Source organism: Patagioenas fasciata, chromosome 12, assembly GCF_037038585.1.
Source record: "Patagioenas fasciata isolate bPatFas1 chromosome 12, bPatFas1.hap1, whole genome shotgun sequence".
Taxonomy (NCBI): Eukaryota; Metazoa; Chordata; class Aves; order Columbiformes; family Columbidae; genus Patagioenas; species Patagioenas fasciata.
This window is the reverse complement of record NC_092531.1, coordinates 14660098-14686500: the sequence shown is the minus strand read 5'-3', so window position 1 is coordinate 14686500 and position 26403 is coordinate 14660098. Positions and strand designations below refer to the sequence as shown.

General features: G+C 41.0%; 2 protein-coding genes and 1 long non-coding RNA gene across 6 annotated transcripts in view; 2 read left to right on the top strand and 1 right to left on the bottom strand.

Moving 5' to 3' along the window:
• IQCH (IQ motif containing H) overlaps positions 1 to 17163 on the top strand; it is a 69686-nt gene extending 52523 nt beyond the window's left edge. For 2 of the 4 annotated variants that reach the window (XM_071813944.1, XM_065847869.2), the window contains 5 exons: positions 8906 to 9073; positions 11515 to 11640; positions 12594 to 12655; positions 14926 to 15034; positions 16366 to 17163. In XM_071813944.1, coding sequence (XP_071670045.1) covers positions 8906 to 9073; positions 11515 to 11640; positions 12594 to 12655; positions 14926 to 15034; positions 16366 to 16467 — 567 coding nt within the window. In that variant the 3' untranslated portion in view covers positions 16468 to 17163. Of the gene's footprint in view, positions 1 to 8905; positions 9074 to 11514; positions 11650 to 12593; positions 12656 to 14925; positions 15035 to 16365 lie in introns of all 4 variants that reach the window. The other 2 variants (XM_065847868.2, XM_071813943.1) reach the window with 1 other exon arrangement.
• LOC136107054 (uncharacterized) lies at positions 9823 to 20337 on the bottom strand. Its single transcript, XR_010652218.2, has 4 exons — positions 17447 to 20337; positions 15530 to 15657; positions 15231 to 15364; positions 9823 to 11244 (listed from the first exon to the last, which is right to left on the bottom strand). It is a non-coding gene; the product is annotated as an uncharacterized lncRNA (long non-coding RNA).
• C12H15orf61 (chromosome 12 C15orf61 homolog) lies at positions 20338 to 23171 on the top strand. Its single transcript, XM_065847907.2, has 2 exons — positions 20338 to 20738; positions 22453 to 23171. The coding sequence occupies exons 1-2, from the start codon at positions 20405 to 20407 to the stop codon at positions 22578 to 22580; spliced, it is 462 nt and encodes a 153-aa protein (XP_065703979.1). The 5' UTR covers positions 20338 to 20404; the 3' UTR covers positions 22581 to 23171.
• The last annotated feature ends 3232 nt before the right edge of the window (positions 23172 to 26403 follow it).

Below are 26403 nucleotides of genomic sequence, written 5' to 3'. Positions count from 1 at the left end.
CTGAGGGGCAGTAACTTCTTAAAATGTGCTCACATGATAGCTCAAGCTCTTTATCTCTAGCACAAATGTTCCTGTGGAATTCCCTCTGTGGATCCTCATCCTAACGAGTCTTCCCTGTGGGCTGCACAGGCTGAGTGGTTTTAGCAGAGCCCTTTTGGTTTCTCAAAGCTCTGAGGTGTCCTGCACGGCTGGTATCAAGAGTAGTTTGACGAGAGTGTCTGTCAGTAAATCATATTTCCTCCAGTCCTGAAAACATCGCTCTGTGGGCACATTAAAGGCAGGCAGAGGTCAGGGGAGCCTGGGCTGAAAAATAAGCATTTAAAATGATGATGTTCCAAGGTTAACACCTTGGATTATCTAGAAAGGCAAATGTTACTAGGAAGCCAGTGCAGTTCTGGAGTGTTGGAGCATGGTGTGACTTACAGCAGGCATAACTGAGCAAAATGGAACTAAATATACACTTTCCCATGGAATCCTGCCCAGGAGAGTCCTTTGCGTAGATGAGTTAGTGTCTTTTTAAAAGGTAAAATCAGAACCACTCCAGTGACCCTAGTCCTCCCTGCCAGAGTGTACAAAACCTCATAGTCAGCTCTATCAGACCTTTTGACAACACAAAAAATAACGTAATAACTCAAGAGAGCAGAAGGGTTTTGACTCCAGCGTCTGCTGCTGCCTGGGCTGCCTGGCAGGGCCACGGGGGCAACCACTGTCCCTCATGCACAACAGAACATTCAGATCTGGTAAGTGACAGAGGATCTTGTCCCAACACACGCTGCTCTCAGAGCCAAGGAACAAATAGGTAAGAGAATAGATTTAAAGAAACAATTTAGTCCCTGGCAGGAATTTTGATGATCAGCCTTGATCATAGTTTGTAACAAAATATTAATCTCCCATGTTTCTATGCTAGATGAACCTGGCATTTGTTTCGTTCATAAAATCAGATTTATTTGTCACAACATAATCTATTTAATTCTTTCACCACTCAGATACTGTCAAAACCAACTGAAGAGCATTATTGAATACTGTATTCTGATTAAAATCAAAAATATTTCTGTGAGCTCAAGAGCAGTGAAGCCAGGCTTCCCACAGACCTGTGCCGTGACAGCAAATCCCACATGTTCTCCAGCTGCACTCCCCCTGAAGCCTTTCCCACTGGATGGTCTCTTTCCTCTGCCCACTTACTTACATGGGAATCTCATGGGAGTTAAATGGATTTGATGATTCTTCCAAATCTGGTTGATATTGGCCAATAGGACTGAATATTATGACAGGTGTACAAACCTAAAGCATAATGCCAGACTGAAAAAAAAAAAAAAAACAAAATGAAGTAAAATCTAGGTGAAGAAACTCAGCTTTCAGTGTTCTGGTAGTAGCCTTGTGTTTGAAGAGTAAAGAAAATGAAATCATTTCTAAAGAACATAAAATCCTTATTTTTAGTGATGATTAGTATTGTTGAGCTTACTGGGTACAACTATACAAAGTCAAAACCAGCCTATAGATACAAATGCTAATTCATGATTTCAGCATCAAATCTCAATTATTTCTTTTTTTCTGTTTTGATGTTTTCTTCTACAGTCTTCAATTAGGAGGCTTAAAAAATTGTTTTCCTGTCAAAGGGACCATATCTGCATTTAAATGGAGGGGCTGTGTGGTGTGGGTGGACTTTGACAGTCAGGGTGGCCGTATGTGCTCAAATCCCTCTGGGTGTCCAAAAATCACAGCTTGTATGGTGTGAGGCAACGCTGTAGACACGGAGCTTGTATTTAAAACCAGAGTTAGCATATGGGATCTATTGGCCAAAGTTGGCTCTTGGCGGTGCTATGATCACAGTATTCCATTGTACGCTCAGAAAAGGCTTAAAATCAGACTTTTGGTAACTGATACCGCTGTAGGGCGACTGTGGTAAACCAGAGAATCAGAATAATATTAGCTTTGAAATACAGATCACGGTTACATTTGACTCCCAACAAAGTATTTATGCAGGCATTGCAATTAGAACCGCAGATAAGCCACATTGGACAACTTCCATATGAAGGTGCTTTAAAAGGATTAAGAGATGACATTCTTACCCACTGAAGTCATGGGAGTTGTGCCAATTGCTTTGCTCAAGCCAGTTCACCAAAATGCAGAAATGCTTCTTTGATTATAAAGGTTGTGACATTTCCTGGCACGAACAAGGACGTATTAAATCAGTCGATGTTTATTGTGGCCTCTTGGTTTTCTTCCGTTGTTTCCAATTGATTCTACCTGAATATTTCCTGTGTTTGTCAGCATGTACCACAACTTTAACATTATTTAAGCACAGGTTTTAAAATTTAACTAGATGTAGAGGCAATTAATGATGCCATCTGTCTTATGAGAGAGAGCTTACATAAAAGAATGTGCTCCTGAAAGCACCATTTTTTTGGGCAAACAAGAAATCCTATTAGACTCACAGAACATTTGCTCACTAATTTCAGAAGTGCCCACTTTAATGCAGTAGCTGAAAGGCTCAGATACATTTCCTGGAAGAATGGTACATTTGGGCATTATTTCAAAATCATATTTTACAGAAAATATCAACTGATACATGATATTTTCTGTAAAACTTAAAATTTAATATATCGTTGAACATCTGTTACCAATACAGCCTGAGTACTTAAATACTTTAAAATCCCTGAAACCTTCATAAAGTTACATGCGAGATTAACACAACTCTTTAAGAAATGTGAAGGGCCAAATAAGTGAAAACATATTCCTGCCTTTTGCAGACTGTGTGCCACAATCTGTGTTTTCACACATATTTCCCCAGTGCGATCCTGCAAAGGGGACTTCAGAGCAAAGAAATACATGTATTGTGGGTTTCAGGCTCCTCACTCTGAAAGCTTTCAAAAATCTCTATGTCATAAGCATAAAAATAATTTTGCTATGAAGAAAGGGGTATTGCTTATACTTTTAAAGATCGCTGCTCTTAGCGGGTATTTTCCTTCATGTGCTGTTGTCATCTTGCTGTGTTCCCTTGGAGCTCTAGTAGCAATGAGACTGTGTGATGGGTGAGGAGCAACACGTGGCTGTCAAACAGGGAAGTCAGCGGGAAAGTAGGAATGAGAAATTCATCGTGGGGTCACCATGGAGCTTCATCCATCACAGACACAGTGATGTCTTTACTCTCTTGCAGCCTACACTGGCCAAAAGGTGGCAAGAGGGATGCTGTCCCCATGCCACTGCTGAGACAGATCGTACTGTCCGCCATCTAAATGTAGCTCTTCCTTAGGTTATTAGAGAACTGGAGGAGGTTGCGGTTTACAACCAACAGCATTGAGGGAAGTGCCTGTAGGAGGATCCAACTCCTGTCTGATTGTCTTCGCACCTGATCTGACAGGCAGGTGCTGAGGACTTGACACAACTCTCTGTTTGCCTCATGAATCTCTTTCTACCTCAGTTATAAACACCCGTGACTTGCTCCCGAGGGAAGGAGAGATGGAGATGTGCTGTTTTCAGTCTCTGGGGTGGGGGAAAAGTGGAGGAGAGAACTTAGGTGCATAACTTGGACTGAATCACTTCTGATTCCCGCTCTGTTTGCCAAGACTGATCTTAAAGAGCAAAGCCCTGACCCTTTGAAGGAAAGTCTTGCACAGTATTGACTGAATGCTGCTCAGACCCCAAGTTGTCAAGGAGCTGCACCTAAGTAAGTCCATTTAATTGAGTAGGGCTGCTTGATTGCATAAACTTACTTACCTCCATAGATCTGTGTACAGATAATTTGGAGAAGCAGGGTCATAAGTCACCTTTTTCATTGGTTTAATAGCTTACACAGCCTTGTACCTCTTGCAGCAATAGTGAGCAAACACTGGCTTAAGTTCAGTTTCAGCACAGAGGAAAAGATAGAATCACAGAGACATTTTGGTTGGAAAAGCCCCTCAAGATCTTCGAGTCCAACTGTTCCTCTACCCCTGGCACTACCCCATGTCCCTGAGAACCTCATCTCTGTCTGTTCAACCCCTCCAGGGATGGTGACTCCACCACTGCCCTGGGCAGCCTGTTCCAATGCCCGACAGCCCTTTGGGGAAGAAATTGTTCCCAAGATCCAACCTCAACCTCCCCTGGCGCAACTTGAGGCCATTTCCTCTGGTTCTGGTGCTTGTTTCTGGGGAGCAGAGCCCGACGCCCCCTGGCTCCAAGCTCCTTTCAGGCAGTTCAGAGATCAGAAGGTCTCCCCTCAGCTCCTGTTCTCCAGCTGAACCCCCCAGGTCCCTCAGCCGCTCCCATCACACTTGTGCTCCAGCCCCTTCCAGATAAGGCAGAACATACCGAAAGGAGAATTAAAGAGCTGGGAATGTTTATGTGTTATTTTCAAACAAGAGCCTAAGTGTTTTCATTAAGCAGTTCCCCAATCTTAAATTCAGCAGGATAGAGGTTAGGGCCAGTTCTAGGGCCCTAAAATTTAAGTTTTCAGGCCTGCACCGGATCATCCCAACAGCTGCCACGAGATGGCAGCCAGATAAGAAAGATCCTGACTGCGATCGCTGCTGAAATAATCAATTCTATTGCGAATTTTTTAAGTCACAAAAGAAGCTCTTTTCAACACCCTAGCTGCATTAATATTTTCTAATTGTCATTTTTACAGAATCATTCAACCACTTCTTTAAAAATAGCAGGTGTGCTCTTTACAATAATGCAGATACCAATACCGGATGCAGATAAACCAGTTAAACTGGAGAAAGAAAAGCTATAATTTAGTAACTCTTTAAGAATTCGTTTTCTTCCCTTCTCAAGCTTACGTTTTAAAGCTGAAGCATTTTTATGGCAGTTGTAAAGAATTCCAGTGTAATTGTGACTTGATTCACTTGAGATGTGTCCATGCCAAGATGTAGGCCGAAGGAGAGCAGCTCCGGGCAGCGCTGGGCAGCCTGTGCCAAAGGCAGCACTTCTACACTTCAGCTTATTTCCTTGGACAAACAGCCAGTAAGTTCTGCAGGATGTACCTCTACCTATTTTTTTCAAATGGTGGGATTCCGGAATATCCTAGTTCATGCTTTGCTTAGCTTAATCTAAAACCAGTCTTGAAACTATCTAAAATTTTAGCTGCTGCCTCTACTTTTTTTTTTTTTTAAAGCCAGAAGTCATCATAAAAACCCAAATCTGATTATCTTCGAACATCCATTTGTTGTTTGAAAATCAAATCTCAGTTCTAGATTCACGAGTGAGCTCTCTTCCAGCTTAATTTCTGAACACAAAAGTGTCCTGAAAGTCCCAAAATCTCAGGTGAAAGCCCATGTTATGCTATTTGGCTATTTAATCCTATTAGGATGTGATACCTACAACCGTAAATACCTATGATTGCACACGCACCCTTATTGTATAGCCTCAGAAAATGAGGATGGACTCAAGTAATAGATATTTGTTAATCTGTACGATTGTACCATTCTTTATCTTTACTTAAACTTGACTTTTGCACAGGCCTTCTTCAAACAGCTCCTGATTTACTGGAGTAGATGATAATTCATCTGGTTATTAACTGCCTGACCTCCACAGACATTGCTTGATAGACTATGGAAATCTATTCATAACTTAAAAAATAAATAAACCCCAAGCCACTAAGAAGTACAAAAACCTCACAAACAAAAAAGGAAACCCAAAACCAACACCACAGCTCAGATTTTCAAGGCATCCTAGAAGCTTTTGACACCCACTTTATATAACTTTAAAAGAAAACCTGTTGCAATCCAATTGCTATAATTTTGAAAAGAGCATTTGTGATCTTCAGGAACTAGAATGGGACTTAGACATTGTTCCATCAAAGGGTTTACTCAGCTAGGTACTAATGATCTGGCTTTCATTTGAACTAATGAAATGGGGCAAAATTATCCATGAAAATAAAGCTATACCCGTTGCCTGTGCCCCATGTCTTTCCTCTTTCTGTAGCAGCACAAAGGGGATTTAAAGGGCACTTCTGGATTTCTGTGGCCAAAAGGAATCCCCTGCCAGGACAAAGCTGGAATTTCATGCCATCTGATTCTTCTTTTCTCCCCACATTAGGGATTTTCTGGGATGTATCCAGGGCAGAAAGGGACACGGCCATATTCTGGCATTCTCTGAGGATCCTGAGCCAGGAAAAGGATCCTCAGGGTGATCCCAGCTGGCACGCATTAAAATCACCATTTGGCTGCTTTACCTTGCAATAAGGGTGGACAGGAGGTTCCCAGCTATGTTTGCCTTCCTCCCCCTTGTGCTTGAGATCTACAACCTGTAGTTAAAAAGCAAAAAGTACAATGACTTTACTCAGGCATGTAAGTGTAACTGAAGCTTCAGTGGGTGTTTCCAGCTCTCCCTCAGTAACAGGCAGAGGGGGGACAGACACCTATATGCCTTACACGGGAGGGTCATCAGTCCACCCTGTGGATCTGAGCCCTTTAATTATGTAGGGAGTGGGAAGAGTGTTGTCAGTCTAAGACAGAATCACAGAATAGAATCATTTTGGTTGGAAGAGATCCTTAAGATCATTATAACCTAAATCTAGCATTAAACCATGTCCCTAAGAGTCTCATCTCTGCATCTTTTAAACCCCTCCAGGGATGGTGACTCCACTTCTGCCCTGGGCAGCCTATTCCACTGCTTCACAACCCATTTAATGAAGAAATGTTTCCTAATATCCAATCTGAACCTCCCCTGGTGCAACTGCAGGACAGCTCCTCTTGTCCTATCACTTGTTATTCAGGAGAAGAGACCAACAACCCCCATGCTACAACCTCCGGTCAGGCAGTTGTAGACAGCAAGAAGGTCAATGATGAAGGTCAGATGATGAAGCCACATCCAGAACAACTAGTTGATACACTCTGAAAGTAAACAGAAACACCCTAAACCAGTGTTTGGTCGGTCTCGTGATTTCCATCGTGAAACTTGCCCTGGTAAAAAGCTTTTTCTCTTCTTCCAGGAGTGGTTCTGTGCCTTCCCAGAGCAGCAACTGGGAAGGTGACAGCGGGGTTAGGGCGAGGCTGGTGTGCTGGGTTGTTGCTCAGACTACATTAAATGGATCACACAGAAACTGATGGGTCTCTACATCTGAAATTAAAATGTTGTCACTTACATGTAGTTTTAGTTAGTGACAACATGGGATTTGTTGAGTGACTCTTGCAAAACGGAAGTGCTATTGCATGCTTGGTATGGTTTATCTGAATCTTGACCAGGGCGTAATGAATTTGGCTTGTGCTAGTGGCTGTTTATGTTTGCTGCAGTTTTTAATGCTTTATCTGCTGTGAAATGCTCAACCCATTCTCTACACATGGCCCAAACACAGCCCTTGTACTTACCCAGAGCACTATGGCCACGGTGACGTCTTTGCTTCTGTGCTTCTCAGCCATTTTATGGTCCATCTTCAGTCAAACTCGCCTCCTGCCTGTTTGTGTGTCAGCAAAACTTCCAGATCGTGCTGGTATAACTTTGAAGGCTGGAGCAATTCAGGTGCAAACTCGGGGTCTGGATTAGGAGCAACCAGCTCACTTTGTCCAAGATGGTGAACAGCCCTTGGATATCCAAGATGTTCAATGGTCGCCGGTCCCTCCATGTAGCCCTGTCATCTCTTTCTGGAGGCAAAGCTTTAACTGAGAATCTAAAATCCATTTCAAACAAGGTTCAAGACACATTGGATGTTACTGGTTTGTTGATAATATTTATGGAAATTAATGTAATGTTTCTACAGTATGTATAGTTTATAATTACTATTCAGCTCATTGAAAAGGTTAGCGCATACTGGAAAAGTACACATCAATATGAAAGTTCCTTCCTGCCTTGCAGAAGTGATGATAAAGAATAAATTATTGAAGAAAATTAAGCATTGTAATTGGGGAACATTCCCTTATTACTACGTAAAGCCAGCCATTAGCATCAGATTTGCATTTTATACCATGCAGCAGGAAATATTTAAGTTGACAAATAGGATATTTAATACAGCAACAGATACTTGGCAGCCAGATATTAACAACTGTTACTGATGTGATTTATTCACCATTATAAAAAGGGCATTACTATGTGCATATGATTCAGAAATTAACTCCAGTTTACCAAGAGGCCCTGACTGCTTGACCTCTTAATATCCTTATAATGACGCCATTTACCATTCAAAGGCTTATTCAAGTCACTCACTGCTGGATTTGTTCTAAAAGCGTCCACTGTAGGGCAGATATTTGTGTGCGTTACCATTTCTCATTGACGTCGTAGGCTCAAACATTTTTTAAGTGGGAAAAGCTCCTGGGTAAAGCCCCACTCAGGGTGTCAGGAGCAGAATCAATCCATGGTATTTCCTTCTGCTACAAACCAGTGGCGTGAGTGGAAGCAGAACCACAACACAAGGCGTATGGTTTTCTACGTGCCAAAGTCTCCGCCGGTTGATGAGGCCCTGGATTGCACTGGGAACGGGCTTCACTCCGCCCCTGTGCCGACCAACACGTGTTCTTGCACGTGGATTTCACACTTCCCTACTTGTTTTACTCACTTTAGCTTTGCCTTCTGGAACTTCCCTTTTTCTATCTCAAAATACCTATTCAGACCTCAAGGTTGTCTTTATTTAACCTTAATTATTTTTCAGTTAAAAAATCCAGGTGTGATGTTTAGTATTTAGAAAATCACCTATTTAATGTGATCCATGCTTAACAGCTGTTGAGCCTCTCTACTCATTCTAATTGGTGCTAAAATCTTGGTAGTACAGGCCACTGTTTTGTCCTTAGCCTTTTGGTTTTCTCTTAAAAGTTATTTTTGAAGTTCCCATTTGGAAGTGGTGCCAATGATGCACCAGCACAAGGAAACCATACGTATGGACACCAACACGCATGAAAATAAAGGCATAACTGTTCCTTTATGTGATTGCTGAGTTTCACCGTTGGTTTTTCTTTTTTTTTAATTTGAATGCACCTGTTTGTGTGTTGATTAGGTATGGGCAACAGACCTTGACCTTTGCTATAGTGACCAGCTGGCCCTGACTCAGCTCATGTTGTACATGACAGACGGAAACCTGGATTGTCACTCCAGCTGCTTTGATGTATCTCTTGGATCAAATAAAATGAAAAGCCAACGTATTCAGCATGAGGAGACAAAAACCGTAAGCAGCTATTTGTTTACAAATAAAATTATTAATTACTGAAAAGTCAAAAATCTGTCCTAGATGTCTGTTCTGGAGGCGCTGAATCTGCCCATTTCAGATTTTGAACTGCTACTTCTAGATTTTAGAAGATTAATAAAGTAAATAGGATACCATCAGGTTAGAAATTAAGAGAAAGGTTCTGGATGCTTATAGCTACCTGATTATTCATCCTTTGTACTCAGTAATATTGTTTGTGGTAGTAACTAACTTCTAAATATATTAGGTAGTTTTCAAGTTGTAAAAAATGGGCTAATTTAGAAGTTGCCCTGACTACAGGAGTAACTTCAAAGCAGTCAAGAAATCTCAGCCATCAGCTCTGATTTGGGATCAGAAGTTCAAGCACTGAAGTTCTGCTTCTTGCACAAAATGGGGGGTAAAACCAGTGGGGCTCCAGCTGGGGAAGGATCTGGAGACCTCAACCCCTCCCAGCTCTCACCTGAGTTCAACCCAGAACCTTCGGTCAGTTCTGCATCAATCTTTCCGTTTTCTATCACGAGGTCAGGCTCAGCTGGTAGATCAGTTTTGGCACAGGATTTAATACTCTATGAACCACGAGACTGTCCCTCTGAAAAGGGAAGAAAGGCCTCTAGAATGGTCAGAGAATAAGAAATGTATATACACATATACACATAAAACAGATGCAGTTTTACAGAAGATTCACAACTCTCTTTTTTCATCCATAGAGGAGGAATGTAGCACCATTCCAAAAATGTCATGGAGCTGTAATTTAGAGGTTAATGAGCTCTTGATCTATTGTTCTTGTCAAGCGACCACTTTAAGTTGGAGAGAAGTAAATTAGATATGATTGGTCCCAGTAGTACAAGTTTCAGAAATGAAAAGTAATCAAGTAGTAACTTTTTTTAATTAAAATTCTGTCAGATTTAACATAAATTGACACTATATCCCTTATTTTTCTTCTTTATTTCAGAGGTTTTTATCTCCGTAAGAGTTAACTGCAAAAAAATGCACTCTCTCTGGCAAATATCTTTAGAAAAAGAAACAAACAAACCAAGAGACAAATGCTTTTACAGCACATGATCTGTAATGAATGATTAAGTAAAACACTTTGTGTAAAAATTATGATGTTAATAATGATTCTGTCCCTTTTAATTTATTATATATTCTCAGTCCTGGTAGGTTTGATTTTGATAAAATGGAGCAGCAACTGAGTTTGTGTGATGATTTTTATTTTTAGAAATCCTTCTTTGAAAGAACAAATTTCCTAGATACTGCTGCTACTGTAATTATGTACAAAACCAATCACTCATTATAGTTAGGATACATTATCTTCTAGACAGATGAGGCTAAATAAGCAACACATTAATAATTCATCCTGCAGTTCATTATGCATGTGTATGCATGCTTTGTAGCTGAAATAAGCACCTCATCAACCTGATGCCAACCCTTAAACAATAGTTCTGTGTTATTGCAGCCACATTCAAGTTTACGCTTGTTAAACTGCTACTTGGATTATTTTATCAAGCATTCATTTATTTGTGGTCCCCTACTGCAGAGAACAGATTTTGGAAGCTCCTTTTTTAAGTTAATGACTTGAGCAATGGGTGTTATTAATTCTCAGAATATTATAAACATGATTAATTTTCAGGCAGAGATGTATTATATAAGGATTTCAACTATGTCAACGTAAATGAGTCAATGTCAAAACAAATATCATTTTAGAAAAAAATACTGTAAATTACATGCTTCGACGTGCAATATCTGCACTCTGAATGAACAGTCCAGTATTAAAAATAAGTCTTGTTTTAGGCGAACGTCTCCATTCAGTTCTGCTCAGTGCAACATCCCAGTTCTTTTGTCCTACTCACGGGTAAGAGTTTAAACTCAATGCAGTGCTGGTGTTTATCCACAGTGAGAAGTCCACTGGTGTCAGTTGTGTAGCTCCTTGGGGCCTCGTCTCCCCAAAGACTTGCTGGAAAAATTCTGCACAGTAACGCCGCAGCAGAATGTTCAGTCTTGGAGAAACCCCATTTCAAAAAATACTGATGAACAGCTTTGGAATTTCTGTTACCAAGAAGAGCTGACTCTAGAGCAACATGTGTTACCGCAGGGCAGGAGAGATGCAGAGGATCCACACAGAATGATTTCACAGGGCTCAGTTACCAAGGAAGCTGTGAAAATATCAAATTGTGGTACATAAAGAGGGATTCTGTAGAGCATATCTATAATATAAGGTTTCACGTACAGCATGAGGTGAGGATTTAATTTTGCTGCGTGGAAATGTCCATGCTGAATAGACATTGTGTTAACAAGAGTTCCTCCAAATGGAGCCTTACTCCACACTCACATGAGTTCACTGAGAAAAGGCCATTTAAATAGTAAACTGTTGGTTTCTGATAGAAATGGTATGAAAATAAAGCCTGTGGTGGTGCTTTCTCCAGCCTGCTCCAAGAAGCAACCGGTGTGCGGCAGCAAGCGCTCAGCTGAGAGACTCTAGCCTCTCGGGGGTCTCCTACAACCTTCTCCTCCAGATGTGTCAAGCTCACAGCATTGGATTTGACCTCCAGGTACAAACGGTAAAGACTAGAAAATGTGATATGCACTCTGCATAATTTTTGTATCTAAATTCTAATATGGTGAAACCACTTAGCACAATGTGAAACTGAAGTGTTCTGTTTAGCATAATATAATGTTGAAGTGTTCTGTTAAAAACACAGCAAGGTGGTGTGCTACAGTTTTGCTTGGTATACATTGGGATTGATTTTATTTTAAATTGTTTTCACGATGCTAATTAATGAACTCCGAATTGCATCAAGGTCTTTGGTAGTCCCTGTAAAAATTAGTCTAATATGATAACACTTAGCTGGGTATAAGTTGTGAAGAACTGCAGTGCTGAATGAAATGTAAAAGAGTTTAAAAGATGTTACACAAGACAGAACAGCAGATAGAGATAGAGATTTCTGATCCTAAGGCTTCACTGGGAAATGCAGAATTGTATGTGTTTTCTCAGTATAAACCCTCCCCAGGGGTGGCAGATGTTTGTTTGTCACTCAGCAAATCTAAAAATCAAACAGTGAGTTTTGCTGCTGACCAAACTGTCACCAGTATCTGGCCACGAGGAAGCAGAGCAGGAGGTAACTTTAAAAAATGGAAAACTAAATATATTTTCACTCTTAATTTAAGTGTGTGTAAGGCTTTTAGGAGTTAACTTGTAAAAATAACTGTGTAAGGAAATAGTTTTTAAGATACTTATGACCACCTCTAACTACATTGGAACAAAAGTATTTGCTATTGAATAGACTCTGTCTTATGTATTCTATTTACGTAAAGTTAATGTGTTGTATTCTCTACAATAAATTGTAACAATAATCTGCTTACACTGAGCAATAATCCACGACACAAAATTCAAAATTAGCCTTTCTTAGATATGGTTATGTACTTACTCTCCATGTTTAATACATTTATTATAGTTATCACTATTTTAGGAATAGTTAAAGCATTTTTTCTTTTGATTTAACAGGAAAAACAGGGAACAGTTTTTATATTGTATGAAGACCAGAAGCGATCCAGCCTGGGAATGATGTAAGTCTGCACTGGCGGTTCCCTGGCCTGATAACCAGTTGGGCACACACAGATGGTCACCAGGGAAAGGAACAGTCAGGCCACCGCATGTTCAAGTTCACTGTCACCTCTTCTTTAGGAAAGTAGAATGGTTTATTGTAAGGTTGGCCTTTTGTACAGTTTTGGGGTGGTTTTCAGCATTTTAGTAACAAAAAAGGTACGGGAATCTGCTGAGATGAAAGGCTGAGAGCATTGCAGACTGAACACCCCTGCAGGTCACTGCCAGTTTAGCTGTGAGACCACACAGATCACCACAGGTTTCCCTTCACAAGCAACATTATTAAAAACATGCTATACAGGATGCAAAGGACATTGAAGTTTAATGCCTTTTTATATTCTGTATAAGCGATCAACAGCAGCAGATCTGAATGTTTAGTAGTTCTTTAGACATTATGAGCCTCTCCTAAGAAGTCTAAAAAAGTGTCACCTGCAGAAATCTACAATCCGCTCATTGAAAACTTCTGTTCAGAGAAATTTTATGTGAAGTTTACTGCCCAAGTATGACATGATGAGTGAGGGGCTGAAAGGGTCTGTTCTCAGTCTGTTGTGTACTCCTTTGATGCTGGAGCCATTTCGTTAATGACCTGGGTAAGAAAACAGCTTCCTTGTGCGCTGGATGTGACTGCAGGTACTTCGGAGGGCAGGAATAGAATTCAAAATGATCTTGACAAATTGAAGAAGCAATATGAAAAACAGAATTACAGTCAGATGGAACCAGGTGCAAGAAATTACACTGAGACAGCAGGAAAGAACATGAGGAACTGGCTTTACAGCAAATGATCTGTGCATTGCAGTGGTTTGCAAACTGCCTGCTAGTCATGATGTCATGATCTTATAGAAAAAGGGAAAGAATACAACCTGGAGGGACGTTGGAAGTAATCCTTCCATTCTGCTCAGAGGGAGGCAAGGAAAATGTGTAGAGTTCTAGAAAGCCTGGCTTACAAGGCAAGACTAAAGAGTGCGGAGGAGAGGAGGCAGAAGTGAGATCTGCTGACAGTCTTCAAGCACATAAAAAGCCTCTGTGGGAAGGAAAAATCTGATTTCCATGTCTTTGTTGGTAGGATGAGAAATGAACTTGCAGCAAGAAAGATTCACATTCAGCATAAGAAAAATTTCTGATAGTGAGGGAAGAACTAATTAGATTTTTTGGTGCAGTTGTCATTGACAGTGTTTAGTAACAGATTAGACAAACCTCTGTCAGAATTGTGTAAGTGGCATTGATCTGCCCTAGCACAGGGAATGAGCTAAATGAATCCTGAAGATTGTTTCTACGGCTCCGATGCTTCCAGCCTCCACCCAGCTCCTTGTGCATGAGGCTGTTGGGAGTAAACAGGGGAGCTGGATTTGTTTAAAGCTCAGATATTCCTATTCTACTCTGCACTCAGCTGCAGTCACAACGTAGGCAGCTGAGATGATTGAGCTGCAAGATTAATTGGAAAGAAAATCACTAAACAAGAATGTGTAAAATATCTACAGGAGCCATTTAAAAAGTGGTTTAGGCATCTGAAAGGGTTCTGTGAGTCCCTAAGCTCTCCTGAGAGCCCACTGATGCTGAAAGGTCAGCTCTTTCCTTCCTGGACCTGGCTACGGAGTCCTCCTCCTGACCCTCCCTTTGCATTGTCTCTGGTGCTTCTACACCTCTCCAGGACCCGATTCAGCTCAACAACTCAGCCGAAATCCTTCTTTTCTTGGATTGGGGGCGGGGTTGTGAGGCTAAGATAGTCAGTCCACAGTGAGCATGTGATGGGAACTGCGAAGAGGAGATTCTTCCTCTGCGTAATATCCCATTCCGTAAGATTGTAGGTATTGAGTCTGTATGTGCCACTGAAAAACCAAAGCCTCAAAAGCTACAACAATCTAAGAAATGCTAATACAGCTGAAATTTCTCTTCCAGATGCCTTTCATGAATTGTAAGCAGAAGCAACAGTTCTTGTGAACTAGTCCAGATGTTTATAGTGTTCTCCTGTCTCAGCCCCAACTCTATGGTAGCTGAAACCTACCTGCTTACTTCTGCTAAGTTGATTAATAAAAATTATTTATTACTCAAATCCTCTCTGTTGACAAGTTAAAATGGAGCCTCATCTTTCATATCTCCCTGAAGATTGCCACCTTGTGAGATTGAAAATACTCATTAAATTCCATCACCAGACAGGCACAAATGAGAGGGCGATTGTTTTTAAGCATGTGAAGGGAATCATTGGTAAACTCATTTGTTTGGATATCATTAACAGAACAATCGGAGAGGATCTCCAGGGGGTCCTCATGACCTTTGCTCGCAATCTCTTCATCATCCATCAAGAAATATCAGCACCTAATATGCAAGGCGAGACCAATTTTAAGGTGAGGTGTTAATTAACTAACGATCCTGCTTAGTTTTGGTACAAGGGCTGAAAATACCTCATGCTGTATCATAAACCATTCCTTTTTTATTGTTAGCGGTATATATGTGACAGTGTCTAGGTCAATATAGTAAGTCTCCCAGTGAACCTGTTAGTTAAATTTAAGTTTGAAACTTTTTCTTTGAAAAGAGACGTACTTTAGCGCGGAATCATCTGTAATGTAATGCTCCCGATTGTCCTTTGTAAGAGCAAAGGAGCTCTTGGCACTGCCTCACACGGTTCTCTCACAGTTGTCTGGTTTATTTTAAAGGGACTCCATCAAGGTAGGAAGCTGAAATTAGAAACAAATTTCCCAGTTTATAGGAGCTCCTTAGATAATTAACGCTGATTTCTTTCCAGCAGGCAGCCACTGAGTACCTCACCCATTTGTTCACATCCCTCACCCCACCATCCAATTCACAAATCCCAGTTTTATTCCCCATTTTTTTCTACCCACCCCTGGGTACCAGACGATGCTCTGGGGTGGGGTGGGGGGAGGCAGGACAGAGCGCGGGGGCTTCTTGCACCAGGAACGTCCCCCCAGGAGATGCCACCTCTACCCTGAACTCCTTTGTGCCGACCTCGCTGGCAAAGAGAGACAGAAAAGCAATAATGAATCCAACCCTGTGCCCTGAAATAAGGACTCATCACAATGCGGCTTTTTGATTCCAGAGAATAGCTCCATTTTCCAGAGGGAGTTCTTTTGCTGAACTACATCACCTTTAACTTTATTAGAAGTTTCTAAGATCCTGTCTTTAAGTGTTTTGTAGAAAGGTAAAGCTGAGCACTGTTACAGATTTATATCTTAAATCACATAATTTATATTGGATTCTTTCCAGTCTTAACTCTGACTATATTTTCCTCTGGCCAGCAGAATGTGAAGTTATAGTTTTAGAAAACATAGAATTAAATTTCAACATGTTGCAGAATACACAAGCAAAAAATCCCTTTTTTTCAATATGAGGAGTGAAAGGCAACCATTGAAAAAAATATAAAAGGGAACTCTTCTTCAGAGTGAGTTAACAGTGATTTACATATGTGGAACAGAACACCTGTTAGTTAATTAGAAGTACGAATTGCAAAGAATTGTATTTTTTATTTACCTGAGATTTGTACGTATTTACTAATAATTCCCCCACCTGTCCCCAAAGTAATAGTAGGTTTAACTGGCGCAGTGTGTCCTGTGTAACACTGGTTACCTTTTCAGGGCAAGTACTGCCAGCTGTGCATTTTGGCTGCTAGATTTCATTATAATGCCCATTAAATAACTTGTATTTCTTGAATCCGTTACAGATGGCAATTCAAGATATTGAAGCAATTCTAGGAATTACAACAGAAAACAAACTGAAATTGGAAGAAGAGCAACCTTCGAAAGCAGATGCTCTGAAAGAATAGTTAACAGAAAATGTTTAAGTGCCTTATTCTTTATGCTTCTGGAAACACTTTCCAATCTGTAAGAACAGGTTTGGTTTTTCTTCTGCACTGGCACATGAAGTAATATGAACCGAGACAGAGCAATTTCCATGGTTTCTGAGTGCGGTGTTTACAATATCCCTTCTTTCACTAAAAGCAACTGCTGAAAAGCAGTTTAGTGAGACAGACTGTGTGAACCCTATTAATAAGATTTTAAAAACAGAAACTGTATTTCAGAAATGACAGTACGAACTTTTCTTTTGTCAGAATTGCTGTGTGCTGTTGTATTAAAGGACAGGGGTTACTCCTGCACAATTATCTTTGTCCATCAAATCTCTAGTCTCATCCCAACAGATAACACATTCTGAATTTTACTATGGAAAGTGTGTCATCTTCATCAGATAGGCACAACTGTCCCAAGGGACATCTTTGAGGTTACTTTCCAAAAAGCTCAGGTAAAACCAGTTTTTAAGACAAATAATGAAATGTAACCAAGCAGCTGTAGATCAGTGCCCAGTTTTTCTGATGCCTGAGTCTTTGATCATTACCTTCAAACATTATATTTTGATTAGCCTTTTTCTTTTCTATTTTGGTCACAGAAATAATTAATTGCAGATGAGGATGTTTGCATAAATGCTGATCCCTGATTTAAATAAAAATCTAAAAGAATATTTTAAATTCTTGTTTATTTTTGTTCCTTTCTTACATGTAATTTCAATATGGTCTTGGTTTCGGATATACCAGAGCCCATAGAGATTTTTCTAATGGAAATTGAGCCAATGAATGAACTTCCTGTAAGTCTTAGAAATGAAAGTACCAGAGGTATTTTTAGCTGTGGTAGGTACAACATTGATCTCTCACTTGCTTAGGAGTTTTTCCAACAAGACGAGATATATTTGTTCCCTGTTCTAATGCACTTTCTTCTGTTTTACTGCTAAAGAAGCTCTTTGTAGACTCTCACCTGGCTTCACATCCAAGCTCTGTCATGTCCCAGGTTGGTCAGGAGAAGCAATAACCTGGAGGAGGAGGAGGCACGGGAGAGCACAGCTGGTTTCTTAAGGGTTAAGGAAAATTAAGCCTTGATCCAAGGCAGAAGAACATAAGGTCTGAGAGGCTCATTAGTTCACTGGCACTTAATAGACTGCAGGGTCCTGGGAGTAATGGAAACCTGCACTTCCTCGGGTCTTTGTTCTATTCCGACAAAAGAAAACTGTACCTGTTTTTTGCGGGGAACATCTGAAAGTTCCCATGGTGAGAGAGATTTCTCAGTATGTGCAAAGTGTGAAATGTATTTCAAGGAAAAAAAAGTTTTTAATTACTATTAACACTTCTGAGCGTTGAGCTGATGGAAGGATTCAAACTGCTTTGCAGTCTCTCACATTCAAATCTCATGCTGCTGGTGCCAAAAAATGTATTTTTTTTTTAGCAATGCAGCAGATATAAAATGAAATTATAATCTATAAAAAAACAAAATCAGAAATATAGTCATGATTCTCCTATTCACACTCACTAAAGGAATAACAGACTCATTAAACTGTAGCTTGAATTTTAGCACTATTCAGACCATGATCTAGACTGGGAAGAAAACAGAGCAAGTGGGAAAGATAAAAGATGGCCCAGGCTTGGCTGCTCATTGGGAATTGCCCAAGAATTCTACAGCTAATGACAGCAAAAGCCCACGCTGGTTCCCCAGCTGCAAGGTGTGGAGGAATGCTTGTGGGAGCAGATAAGGGACAGTAGGGTTTGGCAGCAACTGCAGAAGGTGGAGACAATTAAAATAAAGGTTTCGTGCTCCTTAATGGGCCAGAGCTGCAACTTCAGCAGCAACTTCATGGATCTTGTTGCAAGAATTGATGTACTGTCTGCAACATGTGTGCCACCCATTTCAGGTCATTCTTCCAAGAGAATATTACCTGGAGTTGATACTGGAAACTGGGATAATTGATACTGGAAATTTTTAGATAGTTAGGTTTAAAGCCCTGGGTGAGGGGGAATGGAAGGCATTCAGCCTGTTTCCACATTTAGAATGACAGTCCTGAGCACAGAGCCAAAAAAGCAGCTCATCAGCACAACCACTTCCAGAAGTCTGAAATTAAGTATTCAGCCTGCCTGTTTCCTGAAGGATGTCCAAGGCCTCATTCCAAGGCACAGTCCAGGAGACTCTCCCACCTTCAGTCTAGGTTAAACTGACAAGTCCCTGGAATTTTCAGACTGGCCCAGTCCCCAGCATTTCTCAGGGATTACCTAGCATCACTTCCCATATAACAAACCACCAGTCACAGGTCTGTGGTACTCCCTCTTAGGGCACATGGATCCTCTGTACTTCATTTTAGACTACAGATTGTTACAGCAATCAGGCACTAAAGATTAGGCACTACACTCGTTCACAACCTTCATTAATGTAATTTAATATATCATCTTGACTGAAGAATGCTTAGACTGGTTTTAGCTTCATCACAAAGATGTGCATTTCAGGAGATAGTTTTGATGCACAAATGATCAGACTGTATCAGAATCCAATGAACACAGAGACCTGCATTGTGCAACCAAATATTAACAGCAGACATTTGGAAGAATGCTTCGTAATACTTCCAGCCTCATTTTAAAGTTGTTTAGTCATGATCCTTGCATACTTTTGAAGTATGCAATGTTTTACTATGCATTTGTAAATACAGATTTGCAGTACGTTGTGCAAGCAGATGTGCAGCTACGTGCTCTCAACCAGTGCGAGCTGATGCTGCCAGAGGCTGAAGGATTTTTCCCTTCTTTTTGGACTTTTAACAATACGAGCAACACAAAGTTAACTGCAAAATATCTTGAAATAAATACTTTTAAAAATCAAAGTAGTTGTCATATGTCCACTTTATAGGAGATAATTTTTGACCATGAAACATCAGTTCAGCCCTCCACCATAGTGAGCCACAGCATCACAACTGCTTTTCTGTCCTTGTTGTTGCCACTGATAAAGATATTTAACCTAACTATATGCTCTATTCATTATAGAAAGGTGAGTTTGAGTCAAATTTGTTATTGATGATGATTAATAATTACTGGCTCTACACATAGGTAGTACATTACAGCAAATAAACAGGCTACATTGTCGGGTAGTAATTGATTAATTAGCATATTCGTACTACATAGCTCAATGGTTTAAGATTGCTGTGTTTGAGATATTGCTTGCAATATTTAAAAGGAAAAATTATTCCCATTTCTCAGTTGACTTTTCTGTACAGTTCCCCCCGACCCCTCTAGAATGTGTAATGGTTCAAAACCTTAGATTTTATTTAGAAAAAATCATATCGTGGAATATTGGCTATGATTTTAATTTTTTTCTCTTCAGAGGGGTCTAACACTTTCACCATCAACTTTCACCATGTGAAATCAACGCAGCTTAACAGAATTTTTCCTGAGCGCCCGTTAACCTGATGCGAGGAGTGCCAGCAACACACCGGCTGCTCCCCTCAGCACAAATCCATTTCCAGAAACCGAACTGCCCGATTCTTTGGGGAATTCTCACTCGCTGTAATGAGCGATAATGTGCGACTGGGGGACGACTGGCCCGTCCTGGGTCTGTGCCGGGCGGGCTGACACACTCGCTTCTCCTCACACGGTGTCCGCCTCACCTCAGCGCGGAGAAGGGCCCAGGAACGGGCTTTCCCGTATCTCTCCCTCTTCCCGGGCACCCCTCTCTCCTCAGGGGCCGCACACACAGGCTGCCCCACTCTGTCTCACACCCACAGCTAAGTACCACTCCCGCTGCTCCCACACACACACAACCCGCCCCAGAGCCCCGTCCCACGGCAGCCGCCACCAGCCCTTCCCCTCCCCGCCCTCAGACACGCGGCGGGCGCAGGCGCGGAGGTGGCGCAGGCGCGGCGGCCGGTGCCGCCGGTGCGGGAGTCGGGGGCGGCCCCGCAGGATGCGAGCGCTGAGGCGGCTGCACGAAGCGGCCGTGGGGCTGCTGCTGTGGCGAGGGGCAGCGCCAGCGCCTCGTCCCGCCGCCTCGGAGGTGCTGAGCCAGCACCTGCGGCAGCGCGGCCTCCCCCACTGGACCTCATACTGTGTCAAATACAGCGCCGTCCGCAACGACCAGTTCGGCCTCTCCCACTTCAACTGGCGGGTGAACGGCGCCAACTATCACATCTTGCGCACCGGCTGCTTCCCCTTCATCAAGTACCACTGCTCCCGCGCCGCCCCGCAGGACCTGGAGCTGCAGAACGTCGCCTTCACCGCCCTCAAGGTCCTCAACGCCGGTGAGTCGTGTCCCGGCGCCGGTGCGCGGCCTCCCTCAGCTCCTCTCGCCGGCGGGGAGGCGGGCGGAGAGACTCCCCTCGGCCTGAGGTGGCTGCGCCCCTCGCAGGCGGGACGGCGGTGGGGGGAGTGAGGTGAAAGCAGCGCTCGTCGGTGAGAGCGACGTCCCTGGGGTCGGTACGAGGCCTCTGACTGGGGACCCGCCGGTGTCTCCGGCCGCGGGCAGCGCCTCAGCGCTCCCCGTCCCTGAGGTGCCGCGCCCCCGCCGGCTCGGAGCGGGCGGCGTGAGGAAAACACGATTCGCAAAATGCACCGTCCTGTCAGCAGCTCTGAGGACGCTGAGCTGTTAATCGATCCTCGTCGGGGTTCGACCGAGTTCGTGTTTCTTGTCCAGTTGTAAGAGTGAAAAATTAAACCACCTTAAAGCAGAGGTGGGAGCGCTTGTTTTTCAGGTGGCTGGCGGCGGTGGGTGTGAGGCATTTTCCATGTTCTGTTACCGGGGATGAAGTTCTGGCCTTTAAGCAAATACACGAGCGTTAGATGAACCAAAACAGTTTGTTTCTTAGAAGTGCGTGGGCTGGTTTTTTGCCTCTTGGCTACAGGCAGTGGAGGACTCGGGCCATTCTTTATCCTAAAGTGCTGCTGCTGTGTAAATGCTTATAGATCAAAATGCTCCAACAGCACCTTATTAATGTAAAAAAAAAAAAAAAGACGACATAGCTAAGTTTTTAAATACATTATTATTCAAAGCATAGTATGTGGATACACTTATTGAATGGTGACAATCGCACAACTAATTTGATCACTTTCTTGTTTTCATATTTAATTTAAAAAATAAATCTCATCTGCTTTGCTGGTCTTCAGTGAGTTTTTACAAAACATGTCTACTAGTCATCTTATTTTGATCTTCCCAACTGATGTAGTGAGAAAATATAATCACAAAGATTGGTTTCTTAATAATATTTTAAAATCTGATTTTATTTTTCCCTCCACAGTTGGACCCTGCCTGTTTTGTATTTAAATGATGAAGTTCTTGAGTAACTTTAAGCACATTAAATTTGGTGTGTCTGTACCTTACTGAATTCAAGGCCTAAATCAAACTCCATTTTTTCCCCTACATTAAGTAAAATACCATTGTCTGTAATAGGTGGGTAACTCAGCAGTCCTAGAAATGATAGCAGTTTTTATACATACACCTTTCTACTCACTGCAGTTTTGTTGGTGTTGGTACTCTTGACTACTGATTTAATTTTCCCAGGAGCAGCTTCCTGCTGATCTAGGAAGTCACTGCCTGTTCTCCTGCCTGTCTCTGCTCTGAAACTAATGCTGAACTAATAGCTAAGTGAATGTCCAGGGAGTTGGTTTACTAGTGTTTACATATACATATATATATATATTGATCAGTAGAAATCAGGCTGTATGCATGGCCATGTTTCACTTTCATACTGCTATCCTCCTGTTTTCTTTTTCTATTAATTCCTGCGTATTACTGCTTTTCTTAAGCTGCTTTCTGATTCTTGTGTGCTTGATAACAAGAAGGGTGGTCTGTACCAATAGCTGTTTGTAAGCATTTCAGTAAAGGTAAAACATTAATAAGGCAGCTCTTACAGGAATGCTTTTTCTCTAATTTGATTTTGGAGTCATTATTCTTTAATAGGGGTTTTAGTTCTCCTGGATTGCTGTCTTTGTATGTAACATGTTTTTGTCTTTTCTTAGGCATCCCAACTTTACTATATGGAATTGGCTCCTGGTTCTTTGTCAGTGTCACAGAGACTGTTCATACAAGTCATGGCCCAGTTACTATTTATTTTCTAAATAAAGAAGATGAAGGCGCAATGTACTGAAATAATGCCCTCAAGTACCTGTCATTTGGTGGGTTTCTGTGTTACAGCTGCTACAAATATCTGCTCCCTTTGACTAAAAAGAACCGAAGGCGACTGTTTGGGTTTGTTTGGTTTTGGTTTTTATGGTGCGTTCTTTTACCTAACATGCTGTCTTCAGGAAGCTTCATGGACTTTTTGGTCATAAGAGATTTACTTTTGTAGAGGTCAGTAAAGTTGAAAAAGTAGAAGCCTTGGGAGAAGAATTAATATTTCTAAGGGTTGTGACTAGTACTGCTGAACAAACTTACGATAATTTAGAGATCTCATCTACCAGCTTAGAGAACTGAATTGTAACATGTGGGCAAGGAAACTGTGAATACCTTAGGTGTTTTCAGAACATCTTTGAAAACACTGAGCTGCTTATGTTTAGACTCTGACTAGATATTTCATAATGCGTTAACTGTCATAATTGCAAGAATGTTTGAATGGCTCTATGGCACTGACTATTCAGAATTGCCCGGGAGACTCTTTGGAAAAATACCACCTCAAGAAGTTAAAAATCGCTGTATCACATTTCTTCAAATGATATTTAAATAAACTATCTAAAATATGTTTTATGTTTGTATTTCTTGCAATTCTTGAACTCTCCAGATATCTATATTGTTATTAGTATTATTTTCTTTTTGTTGCTTTACAGGTAAGTAACAAAACAGAAATAATCTAGAAGATTTAGTCTCCTGCACTGATTTACAAATTGCTGATATTTTTAACTAATACAGGAGCATGAGAAGAATACTACCCCAATTTTTTGATGCAAAAGAACTGATTTATCCAGCTGTAACTGAGCACAGCTGTAACAGGCACATATAATGATGGAATGACTTAAATTCAATTGGAAACCTGGGCAAAGAAAAAGCTGTTAGGGTGTTATTTGGATAGTGGAAATATGGAATTATCAGATACTAAGTTCAAACAATAGAAACACCTGTACAGGATATATTACTGGTGCTTAATTTTAGTGCCAGCAAATAATGCTGTTTATTCCAAATCCCACGTCTGGTGACGTAAGTTCATTATTCCTATTTCTGTGAGTAGGAAGATAAATGTAAAATGGGTAGGTACTGGTTTTGGAGGGTAATCGCTATTCCTAAAGAAATTATTCTCAAGCTATGACTGTAGTATAATTTCACTTAAATACTTTTTTACTTAATTCCAGATAATGGAACTGTTTCCCACTTAATGAAGCAATACATGTGTTTTTTTCTAAAAGCAACACTAAATATGACTTTAATCAGAAAAGTGCTTGCACTGTTCTCTTTAATTCTGGAAAATATTCCTGACACAAATTAAATGGGTCTCAAAGATGAAGCGACAGTATTACAGGAAGTCTCATTAATAATAAAAACGACTGTTAGCATTTTTCTAGAACTGATTTTCACTGTATTGGATAAAGTTAAATAGCTGGAGCTCATAAGTTTAAAGGCAAATACTGCTCATTCATCGCCATGCATCTTGTCAATATCTTGCTGTACGGGTTCAGTCTCAACGCAAGGTTGATGAAATGGTTGTTAATTACCAGACTATAAATCCAGCCCTTCATTGGAGTTGCACCTCCACTCACTGCAGCTTGTTTGATTTCTGATAATGGGTCCTGCTGACTTTGCTTACCTGGTTTTCAATAAGTGCAGGCAGCACAGCTCCTTGTCCATACACTGATGGGCAAGTCTCCTTAGAGAACATCTTTGACAAACTACCCTATTGATCACTGCAATTCTGTGCTGCTTGCAGCATTAAATAGGGATTTGATTTCTTGTTCAATGATCTCTCTGTGTAACAATTAAGCAAATGTAATATTTTCTTGTATTACATGAAAATCAATAGACCTCTTGCTCTTATGAAGTTGATCATGCTAAAGGATGAACTAGAAGATGTCTGAGGGCAGAGTGCAAATATAGCATTGTTCATTGCTCTCATCGAGGCTTGTATGTGACCTGCTGTAGTACCTAAGAGGGAAAATATAAGGGATAACACTCAAGTTATTACATCATGACAAAAATAATTTTCAAGTATGAATATAAACCTACTTATTTGTCTTCAACAAACGGTAAAATACTTCATCTGGCTTTCATTCTCTTTTTGCTAGGAATGCTTACTTGTTAGTATCTTTTTTTATCACTTATCTCAAGTTTTGACCTGAACACAAGATGGAAGTGTTGAGGGACAAGACGATTCATACCATCTTGTTCCAGAAATTTCTGTGAGGCTTGGGGAACAATGGCAGTCAGGGATGAACATGGTCTAGAATAATTGATTTGTGATTGTTTTAATTAGCAACTTCCTTTTTGTACTTATGTACTATGCGTATGTTGCGTATGCAAAACATATCAATGTTGATCCATATTTTTTATAGATGATTGAACTACAAAATGGCCCTTCTAACCTTTTACAGATTTGATCTGCGCCATTTCCATTTGAAATAAAGTGTAGTTTAATTTGTAAGTCTTGCCTTAATTATCTCTTGACTGTATTCAAGAATGATGTTTAAATGAGTGAGAGATGACATAAAAAGGCAGAGAGCTTTGTTTCACCTCACTTAACAACTGCTTAGATAAATGAAACCTTAGTCTAAACCCAGAGGATCAGGTAGCTGCTCCTTGTCGCAGTCTTTTTAAACAGTAATGACTACGGGGGGCATCTGAACCTAAACGAGCGCTTAACATTACATCTTACCCAGGTCAATGGTCTCAGGTATCAGAGTTAAACTGTGTTACTGTAAATTAATGGAAAATGTAACTGCGCTTTGCTGAAAGATCAATGTCCAATAAAGGCTGCACAATCAAATCTTGTTGCAATGATTGAGGTCCTTAATTGCCTTTCAAAGATAAGGTGGTAATCAAGGTTTAACTGATCTTTTTTACCAGTTCAATTACATGCTAATGACTACAGCCAAGTCAGGATCTTTAACTACTTATACTTATTAAATCTTACGTTTGTTGTGAAAAATTACTTAAGCCACACAATCGATAAAACCCAGGTCTTAATTACTATATTTCACTTTTATACCTTTTTGTATGTTTGACAAATGTTTCACTAGAGACCGTGTGGCACTAATGATAGTGCCCCAAGAAATACCCTTTTCTATTATTGTCTACTCCTCCAAATTGTGACAACACAAGGGTGATTTTATATTTGTTTTAAGGAAGTTTTGTAACTAGTAATGCAAACATGTTCCAGGCAGCTCATTGTACTTAAATATAATTTTTACATGTAATGGTACTCCTTTTATCACTACAGGATGTGCTACTCGCTAACCTTCAGGTGGACACAGTTTCAGTGTGAAGTTCTTAACTTTTTTCCAGTGTAAGTTAATACTAATTTTGATACTAGTAATGATTGATATTCCCAATTGTTTATGATTAGTACTCTCACATTGTCTCAAAAATAACTTGCTGTGACCCCTTCTGGGTCCCCTTTCTTTCCCTGGCGTGATACCCAGGGCTTTTCTCCAGCCTTCGGAGGAACCTGGCGCCAACTGACCTCTCACTGACTTCAGCAGAAGTTAGATCTGTCCTCAGCTTGACCTGCTGTAATTCTGAGTGCATAGCAGCATTAGGTAGAATAATTGGAGACTTTTCTTTTGGTTTTGCATACTTGCATTTACTGTGCATGCAAAATTGAGCAGGCATGACCAGATCTCAGTTCCTCAAGGCTCCTGCAAAGCAGAGGATCCCAAGTTCCGCAACAGAACCTGCTGACATGAGGTACCTGTGCTTGTACCCCAGGTGTGCTTGCTGGGGCTTGCGAGGCTCACTGTGCCCAATGAACTGTATAAATACTGAAAATC